The sequence below is a fragment of the Halichoerus grypus genome, chromosome 1, assembly GCF_964656455.1.
Source record: "Halichoerus grypus chromosome 1, mHalGry1.hap1.1, whole genome shotgun sequence".
In the NCBI taxonomy this organism is placed as follows: domain Eukaryota; kingdom Metazoa; phylum Chordata; class Mammalia; order Carnivora; family Phocidae; genus Halichoerus; species Halichoerus grypus.
The window spans coordinates 141796676-141814583 of NC_135712.1; the positions used below are offsets into that span (position 1 = coordinate 141796676).

Here is a 17908-nt window from a genome sequence, read left to right on the forward strand (position 1 = left end):
ACTCACCAACAGGATCCTATAAGACCTTGAAAATGATTTGCAATCAGCTTTTTTTTTTGGTTGATTTTTGGCCTATTTATCAGTAAGGAGAAGATTTTAATGAGAAGCTTTATGACAGCTCACAGTCCTGAGTGCTAGTTAAAACAAGATAAACATTTTACCAGACTAAAGATCCTGCCCATAAATATTTAGACATCTGCTGGGAACCCTATTTGCTTTATCATTTGGAAGAACACTGGCCTGGTATACTGTTTCTGACATGCATTTTAAACTCTCTGTATGTTGAAAATCTACTTGGAGGTATACAAAGTGATTGGTGTACAAGTGAATAAAGCATTTTTTGTCTTATCACATGACAAGATCTGACAAGGAACTTGGGCAGATGTATGGCTATTGAAAACAGTTTGTGGCACAAGAAAGTCCTGATAAAAAAGCTTACACTGCATTTGTGGCAGTGTGCCTTGGCTGTGATATATAAAAGAAACTTTGCAGCATTGAATCAGGTGCATATAATTCTTCCATAGGATGGAAATCGTGGTGAACTCCAACATCAACATTCCCTGGATAGTGCATGGCTCTTAGAACCTGGGGATTCTCATACTAAATGACAAGAACGTCTAGCTGGCAGTGATCAGACGGGCACTTTTAAAGGAAAGCAGAGCAGTTGGATGGATGGACTTTTAAGACCATCCAGTTGTCCAATCAAGAGAGTGCTTCAGTTATTTCAACTAAATCGTCTAGTCCAGTCTGAGCATGGAGTAGCTGTTATTGTTTTGCATCCATTTAAAGTCATGGGAACCCTGGCTGATAAGCAAGCGCCATTCACTCTATTAATCATTTGGCACCATCACAATCTGTTTCATGATAGACACTGTGCTAGGCTTTGGCACCATTAGAAAATAAATAAAGCATCGTGAATAGCACAGTAAAAAGAATCCAGAGGAGAAATAAAGTATAATCATGATCAAGGCCTGTGCCAGTTGTTGAGAGAAGAGAGGAATGAATGGCCATCAACCTGGGTCAGACACAGAAGATGTTCCCTAGATAAAAATCTCAGAGCACACCTGCCAACCTGCTGTCAGTGCCCAGAACTCCTGGCAAAGACACCAAGGGTGAACAAGCAAGATGGGTCAGAAAAGGATGAGTAAGTAGTTCAGTGTGGTGGGAGGAGAGGCTTCATGTAGAGAGTCTTGGGGAATTAGACAGGAAATGGAAATTAGAAACCCTGTGATCTTTAGGCAATTTGCACACAGCGTGTGTACTATGGCAAAAAGGTCATCTCAGACCTACCTATATGAGTCTTCATCTGGGCTGAGACAATGTGGAGACAGAACAGCGTGCACATTCTCATGGGTGACCCTACTGTTCATTCCATCTCGATGCCTTCTATTCAGCCATCAGGCCTGATGGCTGTACAGAAGGGTCACCCATGAGAATGTGCCCGCTGCTCTGTTTCCACATTATCTCCTCCACAAGGAGGAATGGAAAATATTTTGGTCTCATCACTGAATTGTCCTACTTACCCTTTCACTCCTCTTACCCACTAACTTATAACAGCCATTGGCTTAACAGTACCGATGTCCTAAACATGTGACATTTCTACTATGAAATAATATTTTTTAAGATACTAATTCAGGTATGAAAAAGTGGTCTAGGCTGTACTTTGGTAGAAAAGGTGGTTTAACATGATCTCCCTTGTAGTACCTGTGGAACAAAAAATAAGGAAAATCACTTCTCATCTTTTTTTTTTTTTTTTTAAGATTTTATTTATTTATTTGACAGAGAGAGACACAGCAAGGGAGGGAACACAAGCAGGGGGAGTGGGAGAGGGAGAAGCAGGCTTCCCGCTGAGCAGGGAGCCCGATGCAGGGCTCGATCGCAGGACCCTGGGATCATGACCTGAGCCGAAGGCAGACGCTTAACGACTGAGTCACCCAGGCACCCCGTCACTTCTCATCTTTAAAGGAATACGCATATGTTTTTGGTTATCATTGTTAAGATAGGAAAATGGTTAAGGGTTGTTCTCCATATCTCTAATATAATTTGCTATTATATATTTGGTGAGTAGATATTGGGGGGTTTCTTGTATTTTAAAAAGTAATAAAGATGGTGACATACATTATGATTAACTCATTCATTAGTAAATATGATAGCTTCATGGTCTTTAATCTTTTTTTTGTTTTTTTTCCTCAAATCTCTCTTTTTTTTTAAGATTTATTTACTTATTTTGAGAGGGCACAGGGGGAGGGGCAGAGGGAGAAAGAGTCTTAAGCAGACTTTGTGCTGAGCACAGAACCCAACGTGGGGCTCGATCTCACGACCCTGAGATCACGACCTGAACTGAAACCAGGAGTCAGCCACTTAACTAACTGTGTCACCCAGGTGCCCCTTCTCAAATCTCTTTAAACTCTTTTGGAAGGCATATACCATAGGAGCCCTGAGCAGTGAAGACAAAAGACTTAGGTTGTGCCATTTGTTTTTCCACACAGATAGTGTGATTCTGTCATATCATCTACGCCACATCACATGGATTTGTGTGGTGTACATGTTTGTGTGTGGTAGATGCCCCAGAGCTGAGAGCCCCACATTGATCACATGATTGGAATGGAAGGTTGTTGAATGCCAATTCACACTTTGTTGCTGAAACCATAAGAAATTCACCTAAGAAGCCCTGGGATCCTTTGATGCACACTTAATGATTCCATTGGCTCAGCAACTGTGATCTCTTTAAGTAGACATCTGAAAGAAAAAGAATATGATAACCCATCTGCATTATGAAATTCCTTTTATAATTTTAACCAGGTGTAAATCTTCAATAATTAAAGAACTAGTTGTTCTATTTCACATTCAGCCAACAAAACCACTTGACATGGGAGCCCAAAGTCTTCAAATTTTCAACTCTCTCTCAATAATGTAGCATTTTTTTTTTTTAAAGATTTTTTTATTTATTTATTTGAGACAGAGAGAATGAGAGACAGAGAGAGCACATGAGAGGGGTGAGGGTCATAGGGAGAAGCAGGCTCCCTGCCGAGCAGGGAGCCCGATGCGGGACTCGATCCAGGGACTCCAGGATCATGACCTGAGCCGAAGGCAGTCGCTTAACCAACTGAGCCACCCAGGCGCCCAATAATGTAGCATTTTTAAAAGCCATCTTGCTCTATTAGAATTCTAAAGAAGCTTGTTGAAAACATCAAAAGTCACTGCTGAACAAATTTCTTTAGTTTTAAGCACAAAACTCTAAAGGATTCAATAAAGCATTGTTGAGAATTCTAATTATCTATATACCTGCTTTGGTAAGAAATACTTCAATGTGACATATTTATATTCTCATTCAGAATGACACTATTGTATAAATAGGTACTTAACCAATAATTGAAACCATTATTCACAGTTGAATAGGCATGGTATATAATTAGGATTCTTTTAGAGGGGACTCAATTGTTAAAACTAATTTGGTTCTCGGTGTCTTTTAATACTACATATTTGAAAAAAAACACTTCCAATTAAGGGTAACTGAATCAAAAAGCAACACAAAATTAAGAATATTTAAGAGGGAAAAAAAAACTCACTCTCTTTTTATAGCTAACAGACATTCTCTCATTAGGAAAACTATGTACACAACTCTTTTAAATTGACCGTAGAGCAATGTAAAAAGCCCTACTTCCAAACATCATACCTTGAGCCCACAGCTACACATTTCTAGGTAGCAGTCCAAATACTGTGCCAATTGAACTGAATCTGTCTAACGTAGGAAAGAGAAACTCAGCTCTTGTTAGCCATATTTCCAAAGTAAATAGTAACATAAATTTGAACTCAAAAATAATCATATAGCCATTGAAAGTCACATAATAGTCTTGCCTCCTTTCATTGGTAATTTATAAGATTTGGGCAATTGATTCAGATGTCTGATCTTTAAGAAATAGTTTTATATCATGAGTAAAGTCTCAGCATAAAATCTAAAATTTGCTGTTAGTTGTAGATAGCAGAGAGTAGATGAATACTCTATCATTTTCTAATTATTGCAGTTTCAAAACTTCTCACTTATATAAATGGCGCTTATATATATACACACATATACATACCAGGGTTTCTGAACATCAACACTAATGATGTTTTCGGCTGGATAATTCTTTGCTGTGGGGAACTGTCCTGTGTGTTGTAGGATGTTCCGTAAGGTCAATGGCCTCTCTACCCACTAAGTATCAGTAGCACACCTTCCCCAAGGAGACAACCAAAAATGTCTCTGGACATTGCCAAATGTCCTTTCCAGACAATGCAAAGTTGCCCTTGGCTGAGAACCACTGGCATATTCACATACACAAATACTTTTTATTTTAATAATTACCATAAATATGCTTAGATGGCATTAGTAGAAACTTCTACATCAAGTGAATTTCAGATCTCATCTTTAAGGATATGGCAGTTGATGACATTAACACATGCATATATCTGTGAGGCAAGTCATTGTTTTAAAACTGAGCCACCCCACCTGCACCCCAATGTTTATAACAGCAATGTCCACAATAGCCAAACTATGGAAAGAGCCTGGATGTCCATTGACAGAGGAATGGATAAAGAAGATGTGGTGTGTGTGTGTGTGTGTGTGTGTGTGTATGTATAGTGAAATATTACTCAGCCATCAAAAAATGAAATCTTGCTGTGGATGGAACTAGAGGGTATTATGCTAAGTGAAATAAGTCAGTCAGAGAAAGACAATTACCATATGATTTCACTCATATGTGGAATTTAAGAAACAAAACAGAGGAGCATAGGGGAAGGGAGGGAGAAATAAGACAAAATCAGAGAGGGAGACAAACCATAAGAGACTCTTAATCATAGAAAACAAGCTGAGGGTTGCTGGAGGGGAGGGGGGGTGGGGGGATGGAATAATTGGGTGATGGACATTAAAGAGGGCACATGGGCACTGGGTATTATATAAGACTGATAAATCACTGAACTCTACCTCTGAAACTAGTAATACACTATATGTTAATTAATTGAATTTACATTTTTAAAAAGTCACTTCCACAAGAAAAAAAAAATACAACTGAGCTGCCCCTTGTGAGAACAAGTTTTCTCGAAATCTTTGGATTGTTCCATTTTGACTAGAAATCTCGAGGTAGTGTTTCTAAGTACCTTTTGATTTAGAGTTTTGCTCTTTTATCATTCTTCTAACCAATATTTATGAAGTATGTATTATATGCCTCTTACTTTAGAGAGCAGTAAAGTAGTGGTGAACCAGCAGACATAATGTAGGCCCTTAAGTATGAACAATCTAAATTAAAAAATATTAGTAAATGTTAGCCATTTAAAAAAAAAATTTAAGTGTTAGCCATTTTTAATTCAACTGAATAATTAGTGGTGCTGATATATAAAATTAATTCACAAAAACTGTTTTTTGAGTACCTCCTGTATGCAATTCCTATTTATAGGGATTACAACAGGTATGTCAACGTGACCCTTGCCTTCATGGGTGGAAAATCTTGAAAGAGAATAATTATGAAAAGGAAGGGATTCAGTGCTAAAATGGGGTCCTGGGGCAGTGTGGCTTCTGGCTTAACTATGGTTATTCATCATCCTTCCCTTCCTCCAATGTTTGTCAGAGGTTATCTGCAAATGCTTTCACAGTTGAAGTCTTATCTACCAGCTTTGCCACAGCTTTTTGGGTTTCAAACATAATTGTTTAAAAAGCCAGACTGCCTCCTCTAAGTTGGTTGAAAATTTATCAAGATAGTTGAGGATTAATGAGTGTATGGAAGGATGGAGGCCTCTCTGCCTCCCTTTTTTTCTCTCCCCATGGCAGCCTTTCTTAAACCATGCCAAGCAGCTGCCTTCAAAAAAAAGAGAAAGAAAGAAAGAGAGGAAGGGAGGAAGGGAGGAAGGGAAGAAGAAAGAAAGAAAGAGAAAGAAAGAAAAAAGAAAGAAAGAAAGAAAGAAAGAAAGAAAGAAAGAAAGAAAGAAAGAAAGAAAGAAAAGAAAGAAAGAAAAAGAAAGAAAGAAAGAAAGAAAGAAAGAAAGAAAGAAAGAAAGAAAGAAAGGAAGAAAGGAAGGAAGGAAGAGAAAGAAAGAAAACAACAATAAAAAACATGCCAACATCTACAAATGAAAAAACTAAACATCTCTATATATACTACAGGAATGTTGCACATTAACATTTCAGGACATTGCGTTTGGGTAGCACTTCCCCAAGTTAAACGATACACCTTTATGCCATTTCTATTATGAAATCATTGTTGCTATGGGAAAATCATTGACACTAGCTAGCGTCCTTGTGAGCTCCTATCATTCTTTGCACTGTGTTTTACATGTGCTAAAAATAGTCTGGTGTACACAAGCTCAACTAGACATTTATTCTAGAAATATTAAAAACTGACAGAGAAGCAGAAAACATACAGATGAGAACAAAGATCAATGATTTTAAACCGTGTTTTTTTTTTTAAGTTGTGTTGAATGATTACTATGAAAAAGTCCTGTAGTTTTGCGTAAGTCATTGTAGGAAAAGAGTTTAGTATGGGCCACAGACATTTTGACCTGAGGCATCTAGATATGAGAAAAGGAAAAAAGAGAGTGAAATTTCTGGGTTTTTTTCCACTTGCATTATCCAAATAATTTTCTTACCTTTTACGTTCTTATGATTTCACATTTAAGCCTTAATAAGATTCCAAATAGGAGGGATTCTCAAATATGCTACAGCATAAGCCACACTGGTCAAATGGAAGCGTGTCAGGTCATCAGGCTTAGGCCTGAATTATTCAGACGATCATCCCATTTCAGCTGATCAAAAATGCAGGCTTGACCTTTTTGCATTTTTAAACAAGATATAATGTGATTATTGCTCTAATCATGCCCTATCACCAGCCTGGTTTAAAACAAATAATTGAGACATGGTATAAAAAAAATAAAACCAAGTTTTTGTGTCTAAGATATTGTATCTGTGACATTGGCCTATACAATAGCGGTTTATAAGCAAGAGCACTCTTCTCACACTTCAGGGGACACCAGAATCAAGTGGAGAGCTTGTGGAAACACAGATTTCGAGACCCAAAGCTCAGGGATGCTAATTCCAATTCTCGGTCTGTCACTGCTGCTGGCCCACAGGTAGCACTTGAGGTGACACTGGTCTAGAATACTCACACTCACAGGGATATTCATACAGGCAATTCTTCTCATTGTAGTACATGTCCTGGCCTTAATATAGGTTCTCAGCCCACCATGTGTGCTCTTGGTAGAAGAGAACTTCTACATGTTTCCCCTGATTTGCCAACGATCCTTATTTCAGTTGGAAAATTAAAATACTGATGAACTCTCCAAGACTTAAAATCTCTTTAAAATACTGGTAGGGGGTCAACAACACAGATGCTTTTTTGGCTTCAGTTCACATATGTTTACTCTACATCAATGATCTTTGGAAACTTTGTCCAAATTACTGTTGAAATTGTTTATTTCAGAACTAGGGTGACCAGATCCACCCCATATCTCTTGAGCTTTGTTTTTGCAGAGTCAGTGGCTAAAATAGACCAGACATTCCCATCAGCTGTTTGGTCATTGTGTTTTTTAGTGGAATCACAGCATGTTACAGTATTTTTCTCTGCAACTTAAATATTGAACAAACCCAGACATCCGGAGATGCTAAAATGAAAAATCTGTTTCCTCTTGCTTTGCCATTTGCCAAGTGAACTCTGTCAGACAGCACATTCTATACATTTGGAGTAAATGAAATTACCCTTAATGTGTTGGCAACATCTGTCACAAAACCCTCTTCAATCTATGGCTAAAATGCATTGGATAGGAATAGATGTGACAGTATATTTAATTAGGCACAGTTACGGTTGGGGGCACTAGTTTTGCCTTAAGAATCACAGGTTTATTTTTTTCCTTTTTTGTTCTTTTTTTTTTTCTTTTCTCTTTTCCTTGTTTTGTTTTGTTTTGTTTTTTTTAATGTCCTACACAACACAGAGGAGAATTAATCTTTGATGAGCAAAGTGGTTGACAAACACCAGTCTTTGTTGTAGATAACCTGCACTTCAAACTCTCTAAGTTGTCTGTCCCCGATCAAGTATCATCTAGAGGATGTGCCTCTCTGGGGGGGTTCCTGTCTACAACTTCCAATTTATTCACTGATTGTAAATTTCTTTCTTCCCTTGAAACTATTAAGGAATTTATGTTCTTAATAATTTGCGGGAATTCTTTCTTCATTGAACACGAAGAAGCAGAGACAGTGGCTCTGTCCTCCCCCAAGAATCCTTATTTTATTGTTCATTTATTTGCAGTAAGTGGCCTGGTGAACAGAAAGGAATGTTTCCCTTCATTGTTTTCCACTTTATGCCTACTGCTGCTATTTACAATTCCAAATTATGACAACCCCCTTCCTACTCTTCCCTTTGATTGTCAGTTTCTGGTTTATCCACAGAAGCAGCACTCCCTCGGTGTCATCTGTAATCCAATGAGTCCCCAAACACTTTCTGAGAAAGGATTCTGTAAAGAGACCAAACAATCCTTCCTAAATTAATTCCAAATGCCGGCATTCAATCCTTCTATTCTTATCATGCATGGATTTTGATTCATCTGTCATATGCTCACATATCTCATTTGCATATTGCCTCCCAAACAAAGACTGAAGTCTACCTCTTGCACCACTGGAGAATGAGGTCACCTCTAGGGCACTGAGAAGAAAGTTTTTTCTACCAAACACAATTTGGTCTTTATTTCTGATTTATGACGAGCAATCCTTTATGTAGCTAGAGCAGGTTGATTACAATAGGAGGGTTTCCGGGATTGTGACAGTTTAGCTGTTGGAATTTCTAGGGGCAATATTCTAAGAAGGTAGTCTAAGTTTCAAGTTCAAGAACAGTATTGAAGTCTTGCACCTGCTAAGGATTAGAATGTTGTGAAAGTGCCACTTCTTGGTTGAAAAAAAAAAAAAAGCTTCAGGACTTCCGTCTTAACTCTGAGGTTTTTCTATAGTTTATCCCTAAGTGCTTTAAGAAGGACCCAGTTCTTTTTAAAGTGTTTACTGTTGGTCTGGCACAACAAATACCAGAAATAAAGGACAGAAACTGTTTTGTTTTTTTTTTAAAGGAAAAAGTTTAGGTGGTTTTGTTTAAAGAAATTCAGGCAGCAGGAAAAGAAAATGATATGTCTCTGAATTATAATTAGGTAAAAGCTTATCTTATCATGTTTCTGATTCAAGAAGTATACTGATGAATGACAATTCATGGACACATCAAGAAATTAAAACAACACTAATGCATAGCTATGTATATTTATAAGCTACAGACTTTTAAAATAACATATATATATATATATTTTCTGATTGATTCTAGCTCAAAAGCACAAATGTCCTTGCAAACAACGTTGGCTCTGAAAATCAAGCATTTCCAAATATTTGACTCAATTTTTATTCTCCCTCCATATTAATGAGGAGGAGCCCACAAGGAAGGATGAATGAAAGCCTGATCTTTTTTTTTTTTTTAACAGATACAGTCAGGAAATCAGATTTGGATAATACCAGAGGAATTGATCATCCTGAGCAAAACATTCTAAGAAACATTTGCTTATGGGTAGTTTGGGTGCTGAGATCCTGCCATCTACATGAATCTGTCCTAGTTTTATTTCTTCAAAATGTTCACGTATATGGGGAAAAAGTCACACAGTGAGAAAAATGTTTACAGACAAAAATAGCATTCAGATACATCATCATTTTATTACCAGTGGGTATTTAAATGAGTTGTGATATCATGAGCTTCTACGTGTATGATCATCTTTAAAATAAAGCATTGAAATTTCAATAATCTCAAAGATTCTATCCACCCTAGCTTTTCAATTAAAAAAAAAATTGTTCCATTCTCTCAGCTAGTCAATTAAGGTAGAATAAGTAGGAGAGAGGAAAAGGAAGCGCTTGCCCTTTGCCTCACTAGCTATGTGAAACTTTGTACATGAACAGAAGTTTTTTTTAAATGCCTATTACTTTTTCCATTCCCAACAGTTCTAATAAATCAAAGAGCATATTCTAGAAGTAGGTCTTTCTTAATACCCGCTGAAAACTTGACTTTTTTTTTTTTTGGTAATATTTTAGCAGTGTTGCATTTGACCAGCATTTAACAGAGTTCAGTATTCTGTCTTGTTCAAAAGCACAGATAGAAAGAAAGTAGGTCAAAAGATTAGGAGGAAAAAACATGGAAAATAGTAAGTCTGATTTTTATATCATTTATATTAGATTTTACTCTGTCCTTCAAAAAGATCCAGTCAAGAAACCACCTGGGCCACCATTCTTCCTCTGGTGGTAGATTGTATTGAAATGACCAATAATTATCCATATAAATCATGGATTAAGGCATAAGCCAAAAAAGTCTTATTCAGTATTGAGAAAAACTAGATAATTTCCATAATGTTAGTATTTTTCAGTTAGAGAAGTTTGTATTTAGAACAATGAAAGAGGATATATATATATATATATATATATATATATATATGATATCTTGGAATGCATTCTATATTGAATATTGGAATTATAAATGATAAGCACTTTAGACACAACATAGATAAATCACATCAGAGGAAACAAAGTCATTAATGCTCTCTATTTAGATAAGGACAAAATGGCATGGGTGGATGTAAAAAATCATACGTGGTTGAACTTAGCTTTTTCATTAAAAAATAAACACATTTGATGTTAAGATAGTTCACTGTGTTTATTGTTTTTAAAAGTTTCCTTCCTTGTGGAACCTGTTTTCAGATGGACATTGTGTGTGCTTGTAGGGTGCTGTGATTACGCCAACAATGGACCATCCTATGTCAATGCAGCCAGCAAACATGATGGGCCCCCTGACACAACAGATGAATCATCTTTCATTGGGCACAACAGGAACGGTGAGTTGAAGAGTTGGTTTTGCTCTGTTTTCTTGGACTGCTTCAATAAGATGCGATGCTCTCTGTTTTTACTGGCGTTAATAGCAAAGCTGGCCCTGTGCCATTGACTAACACATGTTTCAGGTTCCAGTGTGAATAAGCTGCATTGTACATGCATATTCAATACTGGGGCACATTTACTCACATTGACAAGGCTGAAGTTTCCACTGTATTGCATTTAAATTTGTGTTACTTCTTGTTCAAATGACACAATGTACCAGGTATAATATCTGTTTATGGAAAGGTGTCTATGTATGCACCTGCAAATCTAGAACTTGTAACATAATACATCTGAGCCTGGTTTTCTTTTCCCCACATGCTTACCCACTTCAGCTAATGTATCATTCCCAGGTCATTCACAAGTCAGGCCAACCTTGACTCTGACTAATACATAGAGCTTGTTATTTACTTTCAATGTTTAAATCAATAAAAAGTAATTGAGAACCTGACATAATCCAGTTCTTTTCATCTTTGTTTTGAATATGTAGACAGATGTTGTTGAAAAAAGAAAGGAATCTAGTGTACTTGATGTTTTTTGATAGGTATTTTTGACAAGCCATTATTTTTCCTTAGGGAACAAAAGTATATAAAAAATGCTTATTACAACATTGATTTATAGCAACCATTTCGCATCATTAACAGAATTTTATTTCATTTTTAAAAGTCTATTCAAAGACAATTCCCTAAATGGTTAAGAGGGCAAATGTCTAATACAACCTGGAATACTACAATTTTGTTCATCATCAGTATAGATAACAATGAAAAACATCAAAATCCCAAAGCCAGTCTTTCATGTGACGCTATGGTAACAGGTTTTATTTTTTTTACAAACGTTAGTGCAGATTCATTTTTAAAGATGTAGAAATTTTTTAAAAAATCATTTTTCTGAGTGAGACAGCTTAATTATTACAGAAAGAGCACTGGACTAGGATTTGGGAGTACTAAACTCAAATCTTGACTGAGCACTGTTCTTTCACTCTGTCTTTGGGAAAATAATCTCTTCCAGTCTGTTTCCCTCTCTATCTGGTTGAGTATTGAGTGTGATGCCCTATGGGGGCCCTTGACTATCTGCCTCTATGACTTTAAGCCTATATGTCTCAGAGTCAGCACTTCTGTGATTCCTCACAGGTATGCTGGCATCATCTCCAAATATCTATGTACACTATGGACACTAGCTCTATATCAGAAATTTTACCTTAAAGCAGTGGCTTGCTTGCCACATAAATGTATTGACTGATAGGCTTTTTGGAATATAAGAAGTTTCTGACATGTCCACTGAGGCCACAAAAATCTGCTCTAAATAGGAAGAAAATCCATCTGCCTAATGGAAAGAGTCACATTGTTTCAATAAAGAGATTTAGTTTTATTAAAACAAAGTACCTACCTGAAGACCTCAGTTGCTGAACTTATAAAAAACAGTTGATGATACCTTACCTGTCTGAAGGCAGGGGCTGGATCAAATAATTTCTTAGGTCTCTGACCTAGACTTTCAAGTCATGTCTAAGACTACATTTAACTCTACACTGTGGTACAGCTAATTTTCATCAGGGAGATAATTTTTAGGAATGTGTATGGAAAGGTGTCTTTATGTACGCACCTGCAAATCTAGACCTTGTAACAATACATCTGAGCCTGGTTTTCTTTTCCCAGATGCTTACCCATTTCAGCTAATATGTCATTCCCAGGTCATTCACAAGTCAGGGGCCAACCTTGACTATGACTATAAACCCTGGAAATATATCATCAAATTTGGTCTATATTTATTCATGTCACAAACATAGTCATGTAATTTCCATAAACATTTAGTCACTTTGCTCATTTACTAACAAAGCAATTCCCAAGTTCACTGGGAGAAATTGAATTTTCTCTTGTCCACAGTGTTGATTTCCCTTCATATCAGCCTTTCTCTCCTTAAAAGATGATAAATTCTGAACAAGTGAAATAATGCAATCTTACGGTATTGAACGACAATCTAGACTCTGAGAAAAGAGTGAGTTATAATACAAAGTATAGAAAGAAACACTTGATAAATCCTACTTAGTTGAATCAAAAGCAAAACCAGCTAACTTGCTGAAATTCAGATTTGCCAACTAGAAAAAAATATAAGAGCTAAGTTAACTAAGAATATGACTGAATCCTTTAGAGAATTGAAAAATAAGCTAAAATATATAGAATAAAATCAGAATTACAATAGTTGCTGATTCAATAACATATATTATGATTAGTATTTGAGCATTTTCAACAAGAACACATATGAGATCATAATTTTTACCCAGCTAATAATAGCCAAATTACTAAATAATGATATATACTCCCTCCCTTTCTTAGAGAGTTTTAAGCAGGTGGCTTCTTTTTAACACCAAATTTCTTCTAATTTTTTTTCATTCTTTTCCTGCTTCACATTTATACTAAATAATGCCTAGGCACATCATAAGCTTTGTGTAAATTGATGTTTTGCCAAGGGTTAAAATTCCATAAGGTTCCGGAAAGCCAGAGAGAGAACACTATTACTTTGTTGATGTTTAGTGGTGTCCAGAATATGGCTATACTTTTTTTCTCAAACTGTCACTCTTAGACTTTGATATGCCATCATAGATTCCTTTTATCTAAACTTTTGATTGGCATGTGTAGTGGCTATTATGCAATTGAAATGGATTCTTTTAATCAAATTTCTCCACCTTACTGAATCTTTTCCATTGCTTTATCTATTGCTGGGAAGGTGGCTTGGTATCATGGAAAGAACAGTGGGCATTAGAATTAAACTTGAGTTCAAAGCTGGGCTCTGTCCCTTACTAGCTATGTGTGTTAGGTTACTTAACCTCTCTGAACTTTGATTTCCTCTTTTACCAAGGGGGAAAATAATATGTACATCCCAGTGGTGTTGTGTTAAATGGAATGATATGTGTAACATACCTAAAATAGTGTGCGACACCCGCTAGATGCTTATCAAATGAGCCGCCTTTATCCCTCTACCTCAAGTGGCTTCACAATGTGGCCATTCAGTCCAGGTCTCCAGAAAGGATGTAGAACGTTATCAAGGCCATAGTACAAGTCTCTGGCCCACTCTGTTTCATTTGGCATAACTTATTTCTTTCAAGTTTCTACTTCCTTAGCTTCTAACTCTTGCAGGATGGTAAACCCAAAAGTCCAGAGAAGCCGGCTAAGTCACATTAATGAATAAAGCTGATGAAGGTCAAGCAAAACGCCCTGGAAATATATCAGATTTGGTCTACGTTTATCATGTCACAAACATAGTCATGTAATATTAATACACATGATATTGGAGATTATATTTTAAATGAGAGATATTTTCATGCAATAATAATAACAGCTCTGCCTGAGTATGAGATGAATCAGTCACAGGGAGAGGGGGTACCTTGGCAGCCTTGTCTAAGGAGGGCAGCCCTGGCTGAACTCCAGACAGCTATTGCTACATGGGCATACTGACCCAAGGTGGCCTCACCTTCCAATTTTTTTAAGCTAAGCTAAGTATTTGCATTTTAATGGGCAATCTCCCTGTATTTGAATATCAGACCCAGTTTGTCCTAAGTGCTCTCAGTTTGTGACTCCTGCCCAAGGTTTTCCTGGTTCTCCTCTGATGTCTCTGGCCATTGCTTCTTCTTTGCTTCTACAGGCTGCTGAGCCAGGGTTTCATTTTTAACTTCTCATTCATATAAGATTTCCTTAAGCAACCTCATCCACTTTCATGGTTTTGAACTCTGCCTTCTAGAAATGCTGAAGACCCCTAAATCTGAGTCCTCAATGCTAACCTCATCTTAGACTTTTAAAATCACTTAACCAACAACTTGCTAAATAGCTCCATGTAAATCTCCTTCCAACATTTCAAAGTCAGTACAACCCAAACTAACCTCATGAGTTTCCCCGAACTTCCTTTCCACGGACCCTCTTCCTCTTATGTGTTTCTGCTCCTTATTTCTTCTCCAGCTAATCCCATGACCATTTGCCCAGGCAGTCAAATGCTACACTTAGGACTCAATCTTGACTCTTTCCTTTTCCCTCACCACCAGATGCAACTATTCAAGATCCACCAGTTCTGTCCCATATACATTTGTCAAATACATCCCTTCCTCCACATTTCTAGAGTCTCTACCCTGGGCCTCATTTGATTAATTTTAATAGTCTCCTAACTGCCCTTAGCTTGCTCCAATCCATTTTCTACCATGTTGCCACAGCCAGTCAATCTAAAATTATCTGACCCTGTTTCTCTCCTACCTGTAACTTCTCAGAGCCTTTCAGATGTCTGAGCTCCCAGAAACTCTGCAAGACAAGGTGTGAGCAGTGACAACTCTAGATTAGGACAGGAACCTTAATGCCAGAAACAGATAGGTCCCAAGGGCAGGGCAGAGAAAGATCCAGTAAATAATCCAGTAGGCAGGGATCAGGGTTGATGAGGGTTGGAGCCAGATTAGAATTTCCCATTTCTAGAAAGCGGGCCTGAGGCCACAGGTCATGTCCCACTTTTCTTTCTGAGATCCCTGGGATCAAGAAGTATATTAAGCCAAAGCCTCTTTTTTATCGTCATAAAATTAAATATATTTGATCCCCCATAACTAAATTTTGAAATGGGTACCATGTAGTTTGACTAACCTTTGTCTACCATTTGTCACCTCAAATGTTTATTGTTGAATTCTTTGCCCATTTTTAAACTGGATGGAAAATGTAGGCCTTAGGAGCAATGAATTTTAAGGAAGCAGTATAATTTTATCCCAGGACTCTGCTGACCTTGAAGAATTTTCTAGCTTTTCTGCTTTTGTTTATTTTCTTTTTCTTTTTCTTTTTTTTCTTTCTTTTTTTTTTTTTTTTGTCACAGGATTCCCTCTGTAGAACCAAAGCACTGTTATCCATAATTTCTTATCACTCCACTGTAAGCTTTAGCAGAAGCCACTGGGGATTTTACTGTGTTATGAGAACCTCCAAATTGCATGACAATCTTGTTTTACAAGTTTCTTATCTCCTTTTCATTTGTTCAGTTGGTGGCCACCAGTGGCTTACAATGTCACCAGAATCTGTTCAAAGAAATAAAAAGTTTTTGTTCTGTAGGCTCCTTATCTGCAGTTCTGTTTGTACTCTTGAATCCACTGGTGATTTGTGACATCATTGGAGTCCCATGGTGTAACCATAGCCACACACAAAGATAATCTTCTAATTGTAGTCCATTTGTTCACCATGGTTCTCTACATTTTTCAGTCACATCATTCCATTTTTATTGCTGTAAAATTCTAATGTATCAGGTGAAAATCCTGAACTATTCATTTTGCCTAGAGACTGTCTTTCTTCAAGTATTAGCTATGAATGTGAGTATTAAGATTGACAGTGATAAAAAGCAACATAGGATGTTAAGTGGACTCAGGATTAGGACCTAGTATTATAAATTCATAAATGGTAATGAGTATACTTTCAGGAAAATGTATCAATTAATTAAAAATGGTCAGATACAAGAAAGAAAATATAAGTAAAAGGAAATAGTTTTTAAAAATCTGTTTAGTCTTAGTGTAAGATAAATGAACTTTGATAGTAGTCTTATAAACAATAAATAAGTAGGCATTAAGTGAAAATCTAGTATTATGAAAGTTTATTTGCAAATATCAAGCTTTTGCTGTTTAAAAAATGGATTATGAATTAAAATACATTAGCAACAGAGTACAAAAGCCCCAATAGATAAAATGACGAAGAACATGAACAGATAGGTAATAAAGGAGCAACAGGATACCAAAAAACATATGAAAAAAGTAATTAAGGAAACAGCAAATTAATCAAATACTTACATGGACATACACACATAACCCATTAAATGAAGTTATCAAAATAAAACATATTGCTGATGAAGGTGTGAGGAAATAAACATTCTTAATCACTGACAGTGTGATGATAGAAATCTAAATTTGTAAAAATGTCAGTTGAATTTCAAGGTGGGCAGTCAAGACACTTCAAAACAGCTCTGCCAACTCACCACGCAGTTATAGTTTTGAGAAGGTATTCTATGGAGATATTCTAAAATAATAGAAGAGCCTTTAGACCTCAGAAATATCCCGCCCTGTGTTCTTTATAATGTCTAGTAAAGAAGAATGATCAAATAAATCATAATCCATTCATAAACCAGAATGTGAGGCGGCATGAAGTTATAAGAGTTTAAAATAGGAAAAGGATTATTTAGGATCTTAAATCAAAACAGCAGGATGTAAATTTGCACATGTGGAAATATAGTATCAACTATGAAAAAAAAATGTATGAAATAAGGCTGTAAGAAATACAAAATAAGTGTGGTTATTTCCAGATGATGAGATTAGAGATAATTTCTATTTTAATCATTATACTTTTCTGCATTCTGCAAGTATTCAACAATGAGCATGATTTACTTTTATGATTTATTTTTAAATGTTATAAATATATTCTTGGGAAATGACTAGTGACATGGTCATAAGATCAACTTTTTTTTTGATTTGTAGTAATAATATGTGATTGAAATTTTTTAAAAGGTACTAGGAAATACTACCAGTATTAATAAAATATTTGTAGGTCCTTTAAAAATGATTCTACTTATTCTAGATTTGGGGATTATAATTAACTCACATTCACATACCTGTTTTGAGACACAAAATAACTCATATCCAAGGTTTATTTGCATTTGAATCTTTGATCCATGTTGGGTTTTGCTGGTCAAAGTGCCTTGCAATGTCCAAGTTTTAATCTGTCTTCTCACATGCAATTTGCTCATGAGAGAGGGATTAACATTGTCCTTTTAGGGCAAGGAGATTAAATGGAGAAATTTGTGATAGTCCAAATTCAGTTATCAAGGAGGTGGGAAAATGAAGTTTGAGGTTTTGTTTTTAAAATGGAATGAATAATGGTCATGTGACTAGAATAAGGGTCGTAGAAGAGCATCTATTTAATCATGTTTTGGCAGTTTAGTTGAATGTGAGCAAGATCTGGTCCCTTTTACACAGTTTGCCCCTCTATGGGGAGTTGGGGCTGGATGAGA

The 17908-nt window shown here is 36.4% G+C and overlaps 1 protein-coding gene across 20 annotated transcripts in view; it reads left to right on the plus strand.

The window, feature by feature from the left end:
- The window catches only part of RBMS3 (RNA binding motif single stranded interacting protein 3), a 1332425-nt gene that overhangs the window by 1257454 nt on the left and 57063 nt on the right, over nucleotides 1-17908 (plus strand). For all 20 annotated transcript variants that reach the window (XM_078072625.1, XM_078072633.1, XM_078072638.1 and 17 more), the window contains one exon: nucleotides 10759-10869. In XM_078072625.1, coding sequence (XP_077928751.1) covers nucleotides 10759-10869 — 111 coding nt within the window. The remainder of the gene's footprint in view (nucleotides 1-10758; nucleotides 10870-17908) is intronic.